We start from the raw sequence: 17,219 nt of genomic DNA, 5'->3' as shown, positions 1-17,219 counted from the left end.
GGGATCTAATCCAGGTCTCCTGCACTGCAGGCAGATTCTTCACCAACTGAGCCACCAGGGAAGCCCAGGTAAATTAACAGATTCACAATATTATAGTACATAAATTACTTCCAAATAGTCTGATTCTCCCTATCTGTACATGTATTTCTTTTATTTTTTTGTCTAAAAAAATGAAAATGAAAGTCACTCAGTTGTGTCTGATTCTTTGCAACCCCACGGACTGCAGACCACCAGGTTCCTCTATCCATGGAATTCATCCAGAATACTGGAGTAGGTAGCTGTTCCCTTCTCCAGAGGATCCTCCCAACCCAGGGATCGAATCCAGCAATTATAAGTATCAGAAAACTCTGGTATAGAAATCCAATCTCCTGGAAATCATGTCACTGTAGGCCAGGTTATAGGCCAGGCCCATCTCCAAAATTTCAAAATATGAGAGCAAATTTTATGTCTAAAACAGCATCTGATTGAGTAGAACCAGTTATTAACTGCTTGCAATGTGGGAGACCCGGGTTTGATCCCTGGGTTGGGAAGATCCTCTGAAGGAGGGCACAGCAACCCACTCCAGTATTCTTGCCTGGAGAATCCCATGGACAGAGCAGCCTGGCAGGCTATAGTCCATGGGGTCGCAAAGAGCCGGACATGACTGAGCAACTAAGCAGAGGAACTAAACAATTATTAACATTTATTAGTATTAATTAATGTAAACACTGGGAAGTAGGGTTCAAGATCTCTTTTAAAGCAATAGAGGACAGTCTCATTTTACAGTTGATGATACAAAATAACATAAAGTCATACTGTTATTTATTCTCTGACAATTCAAACACAGAGGTGTAGTTTTGAGTTCAGGGTGCCCAGTACTAGGTCTCACTTTGTCAACAGCAGCCATCTACACTAAAAAAAGAAACAAACAAAACAAACAAAAACATTAAACCAACAGACAAGTCTTCAAAATTATCAGCTGCCTAGGACGAATCATGACAAGTTATTCAGTTTTTGTTTTTGTTTTGCGGGAGGGGGCTGTTTACATATCCTCCAGAGATGAGCTGGTATAAGAAATTAAACTATATAAGCTTGAGGCTTTCCTGGTGGTCCAGTGGTTAAGAATCCACCTTGTAATGCAAGAAACTTAAGCTCTATCTCTGATTGGGGAACTAAGATCCCACACTCAGCAGAGCAGCAGAGCCCACACACCCCAACTACTAAGCCTGAGTGTCACAACTAGAGAATCTGTGCTTTGCAACGAAAGATCCTTCATGATGCAAAGAAGATCAGTCATGCAGCAACCAACAAGAGCAAACAAATATTTTTTAAAAAGATACATACTAAAAGCAAAACTATATAAGCTAAATAAAATGATCTCATGATTTCTATTTCTCAATAAAATCATCACTCACAACACTAACAAAGTGAAGAAAAGCAAAACCAAATACCACATCACTTCGTTTTTACAATGTAAATTTTCACCCTCACAAAAATGTAGGTTCAGATTTTCTTAATAATGAACTCTTCACAAAGTCTGATGTTTTGTAAAAGATGGCCAGAATGATTACTGAGATCTGTAAACCAGTCATTCCAAGAATTCCAAGTAAACTATTTACAACAGGACAAGCTATTTTTCAGACTTTCATTTCTAAATTAAAGCACCATTTTAACTGTAAAATACAGATCTGGCAAAGGGGTTCACTGATTAAGAGGTTCTTTCTCCACTTATTTTCCACTTGAATTGCTAGCAGCCGCAATAATACCAACATACATATACCAAAGAATTTTATTTAAAAGGGTAATAAATTAAATCATATTTGAAAACCCACAGGCATACGATACATTAAGCTGATGTCTGGGGTATGATTATATTCCCAAACGCCTGGATCAAATTCATAGCCTATGGCTACTCTTCACTGTGTGACCCTGCACAAGTATTCAATCTGTACCTGCTCACATTTTAGCATTCATAACTGTGCCATACAACATGGCAGCCACCAGCCATATCTGACTAATTAAATTTAATTAAATTTAAGTAAAATTTAAAATTCTGTTCCTCAGCAGCAACTGCCCCATTTCTACGGTTAGTTCTGGCAAGAAACGACCATACTGGACAATATAGACTTGGTGATGAACATAAACAAGATGAAATGACTGCAAGTAACAAATGAGAAAAGGGGAACAGTGATGTCTCTTTTAGATGACATACTCAAAAAAGGTCTCTCCAAGATGCACTGAGCATGCAAGGATCTGCAGAGAACATCCAAGGTGGGGACAAGAGCAAGGGCAACGGTCTCAGGTACAAATGAGCTTGGTGGGTTTCCCTTGAGGCTCGGACGGTAAAGAATCTGCCTGCAATGAGGGAGACCTGGGTTCGATCCCTGGGTTGGGAAGATCCCATGCAGGAGGGCGTGGCAACCCACTGTAGTGGTTTTGCCTGGAGAATCCCATGGATAGAGGAGCCTGGCAGGCTACAGTCTATGGGGTCGAAAAGAGCTGGACACGACTGAGCGACTAAGCACATCACAGCGTTAACAACTAAAGTGTCTGAAGCATAAGAAATAAGGGGAGAAGAATATGAGGTACAAGCAGCAGCAGGAAGTGGCGCCTCATGGTCCTTTAAGCCATGCGAGAACTTTGGATTTTATATTAACTGCAAATGAAACCACAGACAGTTATAGAGAGAAGACTGTTATGATTAAATTGTTTAAAAGTTCACTTTGACAGCTTTTGGAACTAACTCCAAGAAACCATTAACAAGTCTACAAATTAACAAGTCTAGAGAGGGTATGGAGAAAAGGGCACCTTCTTACACTGTTAGTGGGAATAAAAGTTGGTTCAGTCACTATGAAAAACAGTATGGAGGTTCCTCAAAAAAAAACAAAAACAAAAACCAAAACAAAACCTAAAAATAGAACCGACTTATGACCCACCAGCAATCCCACTCCTGAGGATATACCCAGACAAAACTGTAATTCAAAAAGATACATGCACCCCAAGTTCACAGCAGCACTATTTGCAATAGCCAAGACATGGAAACAATCTAAATGTCCACTAAGACATGAACGGATAAAGAAAATGTGGTGTGTATATATAATACATATGTATATATACACACACAACAGAATATTACTCAGCCATTAAGAAGAATGAAATAATGCCATTTGTAGCAACATGGATGGACCTAGAGATGATCATACTAAACAAAGTAACTCAGAAAAAGACAAATACCATATATCACACGTGAAATCTAAAATACAACACAAATGAACATATCTACAAAACAAAAACAGACTTACGGACACAGAATAGACTTGTGGTTGCCACAGGGGAGGGGGCTAGGGGCACGAAGGATTGGGAGACTGGGATTAGCCGATGCAAACTATCATACATAAGAAAAAAACCAAAACCAACAGTAGAAGCAGAAAGATCTATTAAAAGAAGAGTAGTTTCACTGAGTAGGTGAGAGAAGATGGTGGCCTGGACAAGGGGAGTGGCAATGGGATAGAGGAAATGTGTTCTTTCCTCTGCATCCTTTATCTACAGTCCTATGTCCACCATAGTTCACAACCTGGGTCCTTGGAAGAGGCAAATTTATTTTTTAACTCCTCTCCTGCCGTTCCCCTGAAACTGTCCTAAGGTCCTAGTCACCTCCATCCTCCCAAAGCCAATGAACACTTTTCCATCCTCATCTTAGCTGATCTCTGCTGCATTCACAACTACTGACCACTCGTCCCTTTCATCAGATTCTCTCTCACTTCTGCGGCATTACTTTCACCTAGTTTTCCTCTCTGTTAAGTCTTCTTCCCATTCACCTCTATTTGACTTAAACTTCAGTGCTCCTCTATGGTTACATCTTCAGGCCTGCATTCATTTCACTATATTCATAACCCTTGAGATGGACTGACACTTTTTACTGGTAACTCCTGAGTTCACACCTCAAGGCCAGGGATCTTTATTAAGTTTTAGACCTGTTCGACTGGACACTGCATACATTTAAAACTGGACAAACTAGAAGTATTTAAGATGTAAAAGATCCAAAACCGATCTCCTTCATTCCCTTTCATTAGAAACTCTTGCCCAAGTCAAAAGCCAAAGGCATCCTCACCTCCCTCTCACTCACCAGCTACAACCCCCAGCACCAGATCTTCATTAGGTCCTGCAGATTCTATCTTAAAATCTTCCTGATCTAGCCGCTGATCTCAAGTCCTACTGAAGCTACTTTAGTCCATGCTTGCATCACTTTTGCATGGGTTACTGAAATATCCTCAGAAAGAAGTTCCCTGCTTCCTATCTCTCCTCCATACTGCTGCCAACACACTTAACAGGTATGTAAGAACTTTGCCGATTCCATTAAGTACAAATTTCATCACATCATTCCTTTGTTTAATGTCTTCAGATGCATCTGACTCCCTTCCCAAGGCTTCTCATGATCATGCTCCTTATTACCTTTAAGGCTCTTTTCCTCACACCCTGCTCTTCAGTCATTCAGCCTTTCTTAGCCAAATACCATGCCATTTCAGGTCTCCCTTCTGCTACACATGCTATTCCCTCTCCCCTATTCATCTAAGCACCACTTCAAAGGCAGACTTAAGTACCCCCACTTCAAGGACTGTATCTCCTAGTGCCATATGTATAAATATGGTTCACACTGTACGGTAGGGGTTAACTTATTTGTTCCAGTAAACTATACTGCTCCTGAAGAGGACAGAGACCATCAGTCTCACTTGATTGGCAGCACCATCGACCGGCACAGAGCTAATATTCATAAACAGGTGTGATTTGATACCTTCTAAATTTTCAAAACGGAGAGAAACTTATTTAGTGGGCTTTTCATCACCATTCGAATATAGCACAAAGTAACTTTGGACATACGGCTTTGCAGTAAAATGGAAACACAAAACAACTGACACACAAAACATAGCCTCTTGAAAAGGTAAAACGTAGGAAATTCTGAGGAATTCTGCGGCAGCTAATAAACAGACTTGGAGTTTTACACTACGTGGGCAAGTCACACTGTTTGATGATAATAACAGGCAGAAGGCTTCTCATCTCATTAACTTTTCATGGCCAAGCTGCTGTGATTTTAACTCCTGATGTGGCTTCTCACTCCCCGACAGGTTATTTTCCTTTATTTGGGAGCCTCCAAACTCACCACCTAAGAAGTCTCTCACTTGTCAATCACTTATTTTCTAAACCTGAATGGGAAGAAAGGGGATGGAAGAAGGCAGAGTGTGGGCGATGGCAGACACTTTCGGAAAAGGGAAGCAGCAGAAGGCCACACAGTCCCAAACACGGAGGAGCATTGGGGGTTCAGGCGAAACCAGGCTAGCGCGCTGACAGCTGGCGAGGAGTGGGGAGGAGGATGCGATCCCGGGGCAGGCGGTGTGGAACCGGGGACCCCGGGCCGGAGGAAGGGGAGACGGAGAAGAGACTCAGAGAGAAAACTAGGAGTTGGGGGTGGGGAAGTGGGCTAAGCAGAGAGCAGAGCAAGCTAGACGCAGTGTTTGGCCAGAGGGCGGAGTGGCTTAGGCGAGAGGAAGACAACACCGACGCAGTCGGGGCAGGCGGACGCGGCTTCAGGACCCACGGCAGGGGATCCGCGCGGAGAGGAAAGGGGAGGCAAGGGAGGAACTAAGAGCGCCGGGGCGGGCAGGAGACCCGAGCCCGCCGCGCTTGTCCCGCGGGCGGAGGCGGGGAAGGGAGCGGCGAGGCGGGGGCACTTACTGGGGTCCCTCCTCACGGCGCCGCTGGGGGTCTCCTCCCGCAGATGAGGGAAGAGGAAGTCCCGGGCGGCCTGGAGGTCCTGGAAGGAGCAGAACTGGACAATGGAGCAGGCCATGGCTCCGGGAACCCCGCTGGGGCATTCACCTTACCTCACCACGCCCTGGCCCCCGCCACCCCGCCGCGGCTCCAGCCGCCACCGCGGAGCCCGGAGAGCTTCAGCCGCGCAGGGGGCGGGGAAACCAAACCGGAAGCTGTCAGCGCCCTCGGTTCCGCCGCCCGAAGCGCTGCGCGTGCGCGAGACAGTCCAGGCGCCCTGGCGGGCGCGGCCCGAATCACGTGACCGGCGGCGCCTGCGGGGTGTAACGTCGCGGTGGAGGCCAGGATCCGGCTTCAGTCCCGGTTCTGCATCCGTAGCGGGGATGAACCCTTTTATTCATTCTGGCTCTTAGCCAGAGGTGACCTCATTGGACGTTGTCCGCGCCAGCCTTTGAGTCATTTAACCAGTCTTCTTGATGGCCTGCTAGAGAATAATACCTGTTAAGCTACTGCCAGGCCAGTGGGGGACGGTATCATGCAAGTATCTGAGTTTGAAAAGATTAATTTCTCTTCTGGAAGTCAGCGCTGTCAAGCCTAGTTTTAAACGGCTCATATAAATTCTCGTCACGCTATGCACGCCTAATACTGTGCGTATTATACTGTATTGTACTCTTGTTTTTCGACATCCATTTGCTCTTTCATTCGTTTCTCCGTCCATTCAACAAATAACATTGCTCCTCTTCTGTGTCAGGCACGCAAGGCTTTGAGTATAAAGCAGAGACCAAAAGAGGTGAAATACTTGTTCCATGGAGCTTAAAATTATGGTGGTTGATATGGATAGTAAGCTATTAACTATTTAGGTGGCTCAGCGGTTAAAGTGCCTGCCTGCAATGCGGGAGACCTGAGTTCGATCCCTGGGTCGGGAAAATCCCCTGGATAAAGAAATGACAACCCACTCCAGTATTCTTGCCTGGAGAATCCCATGAAAGGAGGAACCTGGTAGGCTACAGTCCATGGGGTCACACAGAGTCGGGCACAACTGAGCTACTTCACTCACTTCACTCATTATGATGCTAGGAAAAAAAGAAGTAAATTCGTACATAGCATAACAAGGAATCTCACTTACTTGTTTTTTTGTTTGTTTTGTTGGGATGGAGGTGTTGCCAGTTTCAGGAACAGACTTCGTTGTAAACTCCTGAAGATTGGGATGTCATTTTGTGTCCTTTATATTCAGTGTCTGTCCCAGGACTTGGCACATAATGTGCAATAAGTATTTCCTGGAGGAATAAATGGAATGTGTACATAAGGTAAGTAGAATAACCCACTTCTTTTACAAAGCACTTCATATTTTTTAAAGTATTTTCCCACACATTGTCAAGGTAGGTAGTCACAGTGCCATCCTGAGTGTGTCTTATCTCTTTTTTTTTAATGAACAAATATATCTGTGTGTCTCCGAGAAGAACCTTTTGTTATTCAGTTGCTAAGTTGTGTCAGACTATGCAACCCCATGGACAACAGCTCGCCAGGCTTCCCTGTCTTTCACTATCTTTCTGAGTTTGTTCAAGCTCAGGTCCATTGAGTTGGTGATACTATCTAACCATTTCATCCTCTGTCGCCATCTTCTCCTCCTGCCCTTTCCCAGCATCAGGGTCTTTTCTAATGAGTCAGATCTTCGCATCAGGTGGCCAAAGTATTGGAGCTTCAGCTTCAGTCCTTCCAATGAATATTCAGGGATGATTTCTGTAGGATTGACTGGTTTGATCTCCTTGCTGTCCAAGGGACTCTCAAGAGTCTTCTCCAACATCACAGTTGGAGAGCATCGCTTCTGTGGCACTCAGCCTTTATGGTCCAACTCTCATCTATACATGACTGCTCAAAGAGAAGACCCTTTAAGCACATTTAAATGATTTTTATAAAAAGTAAAAGCTGAAAAAGATAACATTCCTTCTTGATCTCATAAGGGGTCACATGGCACTTAGATCTGGATTATGTAAGCTATCAATAATGTGTCATTTTGTTGCAGGAAAAGGGACCCCTTCCAGGGCCCAAGAATGGGCTCTCTCTGACACATGGAAGTGAATTGTCTGAGGAAACACAGGTGTTGACAAAGTAAGAGACTTTATTGGGAAAGGACGCCCTGGTGGAGAGCTGCAGGGTGAGGAAACCCAGCAGAACTCTTCTGCCATGTGGTTCACAGTCTTGGGTTTTACGGTAATCTGGTTGGTTTCAGGTTGTCTCTGGCCAATCACTCTGACTCAGAGTCCTTCTTGGTGGTGTGCCCATCACTCAGCCAAAATTGATTCCAGCAAGCAAGTTTCTGGGAGGGTGGCAAGACATATGGGCTGGAGTCTCGTTTCTCTTCCTGACCTTTCCTGAATTCTTCTGGTTAGTGGTAGCTTGTTAGTTCCTTGTTCCTAACCAGGACCTCCTTTTGTAAGGATAACTCATGCAAGTGATTACCATGGTGCCGGGCCAGGGCAAGCAGTTTTAGTTGGTAGTTCCCCTAACAATTTGATGTTACCAGCCCTCTGTCTCAAAAAACATATATAATGTTGCCTTGACTTCTAATTAGTGGAACAGTTCTCAAGAGTTTTCTCAGATGCCGTTCCCAGGTAATAATCCTCATATACGGCTCAAATAAAATTTTTCATTTGTTTCTTAGATAGATGGATTAATTTTTCATTGCCTATTTATTAAAATAATAAAGGAATTATTTTAATATTACCATAAAGCAGTGTGGACACTCACATACTTTCCAAAGTAAACCTAAAGTGGTCATCTACTTTGTACAATGGGAAATGGAATGGAAAGAAATTGAAGGCAAGCAGATAAAGTCCAGAGTGGTCATTTTGGCCAGGCCTGTGTACCCACTCAGTCCTAACGATATAACAACTATAAGTTAGTGCCCAAATTCCTCCTCCATTAATTCCTGTTTCTAATGTAAAATAAATTTCACAAGATAGAGTAGATAATTTTATTAGATGAGGGGCCAGTTCTTTATGTCTAAAATATATGGTTGGTTTAGATGTACTGGGGGTTCCCTCATAGCTCAGTTGGTAAAGAATCTGCCTGCAATGCAGGAGGCCCTGATTCGATTCCTGGCGCGGGAAGATCTGCTGGAGAAGGGCTATCCTCTTCAGTATCCTTGGGCTTTCTTTGTGGCTCAGCTGGTAAGGAATCTGCCTGCAATGTGGGAGACCTCGGCTCGATCCCTGGGTTGGGAAGATCCCCTGGAGAAGGGAAAGGCTACCCTCTCCAGTATTCTGGCCTGAAGAATTCCATGGAGTGTATAGTCCATGGGGTCGCAAAGAGTTGGACATGACTGAGTGACTTTCACTTTTACTTTAGATGTACTACAGAGTTCCTTCAACATCAAAGACCTATAATTCTAAAATCAAATCTTGCAGAAAAGACAAACTTTCAGTGCTTCGTTTTTCCATCTGGGGAAAAAAAAATGCAACGCTTCCTCGGATCAGCCCTGATGATTAAATCCTAAAATATGGCACCAAGACCAAACTAGAATAAAATTTAAATTTCGATTCTTAGTTTTACAAGATGAGCAAAGAACACATGACACTTTGGGAAAGGATACAGTGTCCTTCCTTGAAAACCCTTCAAGTTCCTATTCAGGTAAATGCGCTTTGTAGAAGTAACTGCCCTTGGCTGATTCAGCTGGTCTTTGTTCTGCCCCGAGGCGTTCATATATCTCCTGCACGGCTGCTGTTGAATGGCATTACTGCCCAGTGTCAATTGTGAAGTCCCTGACTTCCTTCCAAGTAGTACTGAAAAGACTCATTCATGACTGCTTTTAAGGATGCTAGATCCCCTTCACAGAAATTACCTCGTATTGGTGAATGGAGCTCTTCCGCCCCAGGAAGCTGTGAAACTGCAGGGTGATGCCTCTGGAGTTCTGCTGCCATGGTTTCTGTGACGCGTGGGAGGTTTGTGTTATGCTGTGAGGATCAGTAACCACACAGCCATGAGAAAGCGCTTTGCAGAAAAAGTGCAGGCTTTCAGGATCCCAGCCTAGACAGCGTCTCTGTGTTCAGAAGCTAGGAAGAGACTGACCAAACAATCGCCAGGAGGGGAACGAAGGAGAGCTCTCCCCAGGATCTGTTCCTGAGGGTTAGAACACTGGTAACTGTTGCAAAAAGAGAGATGCGTTAGAGGCCAGTCCTTGCCAATCTTTCACAGCAGCCAGAACTGGAGGGGCTGAGAGACAGGGTGGGCAGCTAATGTGGAAGAGCGAGCAATGGACTTAGAGTCAAGAGACTAGTTTCCATCTCAGCTAGGCCTGCTACTAGGTCACATGGACTTGGGCAATTCATGTCACCTTGCTGGGCCTTAGTCTCTTGATCTACAGAATGAGAAAGATTGGAGTCTGAAGTGCATCTCAGAGAAGTGTTAAGTTTTGGTAAGAAACTGGGAAGGAAAAGGTCTGGGCATTCGGCTTGCTCCAAAGGAGGGGTCTGTGTGGGCACCCCAGTAAGGGGTCTAAGGAAGGCAGAAATGAATGAGAGGGCGCTGAGCATCTGTAAGTAAAAGAAAGAGGCTATATATATGTATTTAAATTTGTGGCTGCACCTCACAGCCGTAGAGCCCCAACCAGGGATCAAAACCATGTCCCCTGCAGTGGAAGCATGGAGTCTTAACCACTGGACCACCAGGGAAATCTCTTTTAAAAATTAAAAAACATTTTGGCAACCCAGCTTGTGGGATCATAGTTCCTTGACCAAGGATTGAACCCACATCCTCAGCAGTGAAATTGCAGAGTCCTAACCACTGGACCAACAAGGAATTCCCAAGTATATTTGATTTTATTTTGCTATGCCATGTGGCATGCAGGATCCCCAACCAGGAATCTTACCCATGCTCCCTGCACTGGAAGCTCAGAGTCTTAACCACTGGACTGCCAGGAAAGTTCCTGAAAGGGAATATCTTGCAGCGGTGAAGGCTTACCTCATAGCTGTGCTGAGGGTCATCCTTGAATTGAACTTCAAATTCTGTGAGCAGAAGCAGAGGCTATATACAGCTCATATTTATTCAGTAAACATCCACAAAAGATAACATCTATCTTATTCCACTAAAGATGCTCCTTTGAGCACAAGGGGGTGATAAGAACAAGCCCTCCAGAGATTCACCACCTAAGCAGGGAAACAGACAAGCACAAATAGCTCTAAAAAAACAGAGTGTGATGGGTACCGTGGGTGACTTTGGGTACTCATAAAGGGCCATGGGAGAAATACGGGGAAGATTCATTTTGATTGCTAGGTTGTCTTATGGAAAAGGAGTAGTGGGGAAGAAATATGAAAGGCGATAATAGATTGGATCCAGATTATAGAGAACTGCAAAGTCCAAATAGTAGAATCTGAGCTTTATTCTGTGTGCAAGGTATAGCCAATTGATACTATTTTGAAGAGGTATGGCATGATGGATAACAGTAAGTATGATGCATGACTGACAGCAGAGAGACACCTCAAGATAACAGAACATTATTCTGTCTTTTAAAGGTTTCAGTTTTATTTAGGAAGTTGATTGTGCCAGGTGTTAGTTGTGGCACGTGGAATCTTCGATCTCTGTTGTGGCTTGAGGGATCAGTAGTTGCAGCATGTGGGATCTAGTTCCCTGACTAGGGATTGAACCTGGGCCCCCTGCATTGGGAGCACAGAGTGTTAGCCACTGGGCCAACGGGGAAGTGTCAGCATAACATTATTCTATAGTAAGTGAGAAGTAATGGCAATTGAAAGGTGGTGCTGCCTTGGAGCTGGATTTTTGGTACATGGTTAGGTATGGATGGTGAGGAGGGAAGATTAGACCCAAGAAGGCAATGGCAATGTCATGTTAGCAGCCAAAAGAAGGCAAGAAGAGGAAAGCATTTGAGTTCTAACACGAATAGGATGAATTTATTCTTGGATTCCTTAAATTCAAAATGTCTGTGGAAGATCTAGGTTAAAAAAGAAAACATGTTTTTTATAAACAGAAGTTAGAAATGTGGGATTGGAGAGGTCATTCACACAACATTATATTGAAGGGTGGGAGTGAAAGTGTCATTGGACTTCACATAGGATGTAAGAAGGATTGGGTCCTGGAAAGAAAATGAGAGCGTTACTTTTTTTTTTTTAGGAGTGCCTGGAGGAAGAAGCTCTCGAAAAGGAGATTGAAAAGAAGCAGTCAAAGAAATAAACCTGGCATAATAGAACCATGTCAGAGAGGCCAAGGGAGGGAAAAGAAAATTTCATGAACAGTTGAATCTACTGTGTTGATTTCAATGAAGAATTTAAGGGCAGTGAACCCTGAGACAAACTGATGGCATTTAGTAGATAGGAAGTCACAAATAATCAGCTTATGGATCAACCAAACTGTATCCTTGGAAGAAAATTTGTAACCTCTCTTCAAAAGTAGGTTATTTTTCCAGCAGCTGCAGAGGCAGTTAAAGACTATGGCAGTCTTTAACTCTGGGTAAAGGGACACTTGGAGGAGGAAATGGAAACCCACTCCATTCTGCTTGCCTGGAGAATCCCATGGACAGGGGAGCCTGGCAGGCTACAGTCCATGGGGTTGCAAAGAGTCAGACACAACTTAGCAACAACACAAAGGGAAAATGTTTTATTGAGGGAAAGAGAAGAGTTTTTGTTTGTTTTGCTGGCATTTATCAATTATGAAAAAAAAGAACTTTTGTTTTTTTTAATATAAAATATATGTGTTTTCAATATTTTCCAATTTTTATATGAGACCAAAATCTACTTAAATAGCATAAGAAAGGAAGATTAAAAATAGCTAAAAAATTTGAGTGCTATAGTGCTTTTAAGTCTCCATAGCTTGAGTGTGGGTGTTATTGATAACTTTTTTGAGATATAACTGATATATAATGTTATATTAGTTTCAGGTGTAAAACATAATGATTCTATATTTATGTATTGTGAAATGATCATCTCAATAAGTAGTTAACCTCCATCTCCATACACAATTACAAGTTTTTTTCTTGCACTGGGAACTTTTAAGCTCTACTTTCAGCAACTTAGAAATATTGTTACACTGTTATTACAGTGTTATTAAATCACCATGCGGCACATTACATCCCCTTGATGTACATTGCATCAATACTGTACAATACATCCCCTGGATTTTTTTATGATTTTTCTTTTTATGATTTATTTTATGAATGGAAGTTTTATCTTTTGACTCCCTTCATGCTTTTTGCTCTGCCTCTGGCAACCACCACTCTCTTGTCTAAAAGCTCATTTTTGGTTTTATTTATTTTTTAATTCTACTTGTAAGTTTCCTTCTTCTTAACCTTACTGCATTTAAGACATGTTAGGTAAGGAGGTCACCATATTTAAAATAGAAGACACATGGAAGAGATTACTAGCTGCCCATTATCCATACTCCGTTTTTCTTAACAAGAGAACCCCTATATTACGAGGCAAGCTCTGTGTTCAGATTTAAAAACAAATCACATTCCTCAGCCTCTCTGGAGCGCAGATGGTAAAGAATCTGCAATGCAGGAGGCCTGGGTTCAATCCCTGAGCTGAGAAGATCCCCTGGAGAAGGGAATGGCAACCGACTCCACTATTCTTGCCTAGGAAATCCCATGGACAGAAGGGCCTGATGGGCTACAGTCTATGGGATCCTACAGAGTTGGACATGACTGAGCAACTGACACTTTTACTTTCACTGACTGGGTGGATCCAAATGACTAAGTGCTGGCCAATGAGATGGAGCATAAATTGTTGGACTTGTTGGGAGGAATTTCCAGAAAGTTTACTTAAAGAGGAACAGGCAGCTAAGGACAACTCTCTGGCTTTATTTCCCCTTTTCTGTTTCTTCCATGGAATTTGACGTTATGGCTGTAGCTCCAGCATCCATTTTAGACCATGAGGTGACTTAAACTACGGCAGAGCATGGAGGCAAGGCTCCAGGCTTCTGTGCTGCCTGGAGCTGCCATCTAAGCTTGGACTACCACATGGGGACTTCTTTTACAGAAGAAAATAAATCTTTCCATGGTTTAGGTACTGTTATTTTAGGTTTTTGGTTACTGTAGCTACACCTAATCCCAACACAGTGTGACCTAAGTAACAAAAAGGAACTTTTTCAAGGAGGAAGCTTAGTCTCTTCCATCTGTGTTGTTGAAATAAAAGCATTTTTATTTCTCTGACTTTTCACCAGTTAACAGGACATGTTTAATTATTTAAATATTTTGGTTTCATTTGGACATAAAAATATGCTCCAAATGACTGAATATTTCTTGTTATTTTTGGCACAACTGATCCTTAAAAGGTTCTGTGAAATAAAGGAATAGTCCAGTGTTGTTGAGTACCTGAGAGGTAAGTTTCAACCAACAGTTTTCATAATGGAAAATCAAGGGCAGGTTAGGAGGAGGGGGAACTGTTGGAATGAGTTGTATTTAAATCTGAGACCCTAAATCCCAAAAGCCATTGCCTTGGGGTTTGTGAGCTAAGATAACTGAGGCTGACATCTTTTTTTTTTTCTGGCCGCACCATGCAGCTTGCAGGATCTTAGTTCCCCATAGAGGGATTGAATCCGTGCCCCTTGCAGTGGAATTATGGAGTCCTAACCACTGAACTGCCAGGAAGTTCCCTGACATCTTTCTTGACTTCACTGCAGCGTTCTTACTCTGGACCACACTTTCCTTAATGCTTTCCCAAACCTTAGCTTCAGTGAAGCTGCATCCTCCTGGCCCCTTTCTGCCCCTTTAAGCATTTTATGTCCGGATATTTTATTAACTTCTTGCCATCTTTCTCCCCTCCTCTAGTCCTTTCTCCAAAGTTACCCTAGACTCCTTTCTTTTTGTTAATGGTATTATTCTTCTGTTGATCAGTTACTTAATAACAGAAAGATTAAAAATATGATTTATCTCCCTTGTTAAAGACTCCATTGGTTTAACTTCTGGTTAACCTCCCAGATTGATCCCCTCCTTACAGTCCTCATTGTCATCTCCTTAGTCTAGATCTACATAACCACTTTCCTGAGTTCTTTTTATAGCCCCCAGTTCTTCTTGCTTCTGGTTCTGATGCCTTCACACTTTAATCATCCTGCGCGTTGCTGTCAGACTTGTCCTCCTGAGGCATAGGTCTAATCATGAAAAAGTGGAAGTTAAGTGAAAGTGTTAGTCACTCAGTTGTGTCCCACTCTTTGCAGTCCCATGGACTGTAGCCAGCCAGGCTCCTCTGTCCATGGAAATTTCCAGGCAAGCATGATGGAGTAGGTAGCCATTCTCTTCTTCAGGGGATCTTCCCAACACAGGGATCAGACATGGTCTCCTGCATGGCAGGCAGATTCTTTGCCGTCTGAGCCATCAGAGAAGCCCCATGTCCAATCATGTTAGAAAATCTTCCAATAACACTTTAAAACATTCTTTTAATTTGTTCATTCATTTTCTGGGTGCCCATTAGGTCCTAGGAATGGCTAGAGACCCTGTGAACAAAAATATAAGTAAGACCCTCTACTGGTAGAGTTGGTAAGTTACTAAGACAAAAACAGGCAAAAATATTACAAGGGCACAGAGCAGGGGCAAACACCACAGCCTTGGGATTCAAAAAAGGCTTTTTGGAGGTAATGTTTAAGCTTTGTCTTGAAAGTAGAATAGATTTTAGCTGGTTAATGATGGTAGAAGGGAGATAGGAGAAAGTAGCCCAGGCAAATGAAATAACATCGCAAAAGGCTTTGGCGTAGTGATGATTCGTGTGTGCAGACAACCACGCAGCTGTTTCTGGTATGTGAACTGTGACGTCATGGTCGGGGTGAGTCCAGAGCGGTAGCCTGGGTAATTTTAAACTTACTCAGATTTTAATTTCTCCAGAAATTAAGGACTAATCAATATTTCTTTGTTTGCCTAAAAGTGAGAAAAGCCTCCTTTTGGTCTTTATTGATACCAGTTTTCACATCTTGCTTGCACTCTAAGGGCTGTGGAGGGAAGGTTTTATAGGTCGGGAGTCATACGTGTTCATCTGGCCCAGCTCCACGTGACACGCTTGATGATTTCCACTAGAGTCTAGATTCATGTTGAATGTTGGCTTTCTATTCATCTTTTGTAAAACTTTCACAGGTTGCAAGATTCCAGAACTGCAGAACTTTCCCTTATGTGTTCAATGAAGAATTCCCTTCTCTCAAGCCTTTTAATTTGCGCTCCTTACATTGAATGGCATAGGCAATCAACTGTTTCACTCTTCTTGATGCAGTTTCTTTCTAGTAGATATAGTCAGTGTTAATAGTCTTGCCAGAAGTCACTGATTTGATTTATATTTGATACTACTGAATCTTTTATTTTTTCCTAGGCTTCCCTGGTGGTTCAGATGTTTAAGAATCTGCCTGCAGTGCAGGAGACCTGGATTTGATCCCTGGATCGGAAAGATCCCCTGGAGAAGGAAACAGCAATCCACTCCAGTGTTCTTGCCTGGAGAATTCCATGGACAGAGGAGCCTGGCTGGCTACAGTCCATGGGGTCACAGGGAGTCAAACATGACTGAGTGACTAACATACACACACACATACACACACAGTCTTTTTCCAAATACAGTCCTTCCCTCTGTCCTGATTAGTCGAGTCCTTCATTTATGGCCAAACTCTGGTCTTTTCTTTCTTGCACTGAAAGTCACCTGGAAGGTCTAAAACATTTAGGACCATATAGATCTGTACAGAGCTATGCTGGAACATTCAAAAGGAGTTAAGTAAATCACTGAGCATCTGCTACGAGCCTCTTCTCTCCTAGTACATCTTGAAAGCCTTCCAAACTCAGCTCAAATTTTACCTCCTTAGTGAAGAATTTGTCTTCATAGGCAAAATTAATCCCTTTGGAACCCCATAGCTTATTTGTCTATGTATTTACAGTAAATCCCCTACATAGGAACAAGCTCCATTCCAAGAGTGCATTCATAAGTCCAATTTGTTCATAAGTCCAATAAAGTTAGCCTAAGTATCCAACTAACACAATTGACTCTATAGTACTGTAATAGGTTTATAATACTTTTCACACAAGTAATACATAAAAAACAAAACATTTTAAATCTTGCAGTATAGTACCTTGAAAATATGTTACAGTACCAGAGTTAACATACAGAGGCTGGCACTGAGTGAAGAGGCAGGAAGAGTTACTGCCTGGAGGAGGGGAAGAGGTGGGAGACGGAAGAGCTGCAGGATCATCAGCCATAGGAGATGGAGGGCAAACTGCAATTTCACTCACAGCTGATGCTGATGGAATGCATGTTCGCATCTTTGAAAGTTTGAAACTTGAAGGTTAGTATGTAGAGGACTTGTGTGTGTGTGTGCTCAGTCATGTCTGACTATCTGTGATCCCATGGACTGGGGCCCACCAGGCTCTGCTATTCATGGGATTTTGCAGACAAGAATACTGGAGTGGGTTGCCATTTCCTCTACCAGAAGATCTTCCCAACCCGGGATCGAGTGTCTCCTGTGTCTCCTGCATTGAGAGGTGGATTCTTTACCACTGAACCATC

The 17,219-nt window shown here is 43.0% G+C and overlaps 1 protein-coding gene and 1 long non-coding RNA gene across 2 annotated transcripts in view; one reads left to right on the top strand and one right to left on the bottom strand.

The window, feature by feature from the left end:
- The window catches only part of RAB3GAP2 (RAB3 GTPase activating non-catalytic protein subunit 2), a 103,005-nt gene extending 97,048 nt beyond the window's left edge, over nucleotides 1-5,957 (bottom strand). Inside the window, exon 1 of the mRNA XM_043485874.1 lies at nucleotides 5,710-5,957. Within this exon, the coding sequence (XP_043341809.1) occupies nucleotides 5,710-5,824 (115 nt within the window). The 5' untranslated portion in view covers nucleotides 5,825-5,957. The remainder of the gene's footprint in view (nucleotides 1-5,709) is intronic.
- A 67-nt stretch (nucleotides 5,958-6,024) lies between these two features.
- On the top strand, nucleotides 6,025-12,320 carry LOC122452346. The gene is made up of 4 exons (XR_006272658.1): nucleotides 6,025-6,535; nucleotides 6,903-7,052; nucleotides 7,769-7,854; nucleotides 11,869-12,320. It is a non-coding gene; the product is annotated as an uncharacterized LOC122452346 (long non-coding RNA).
- Nucleotides 12,321-17,219: the final 4,899 nt, after the last annotated feature.

Source organism: Cervus canadensis, chromosome 13 (assembly GCF_019320065.1).
Source record: "Cervus canadensis isolate Bull #8, Minnesota chromosome 13, ASM1932006v1, whole genome shotgun sequence".
NCBI classification, from domain to species: domain Eukaryota; kingdom Metazoa; phylum Chordata; class Mammalia; order Artiodactyla; family Cervidae; genus Cervus; species Cervus canadensis.
The sequence above is the reverse complement of the archived record's forward strand: the minus strand, read 5'-3'. Positions and strand labels throughout refer to the sequence as shown.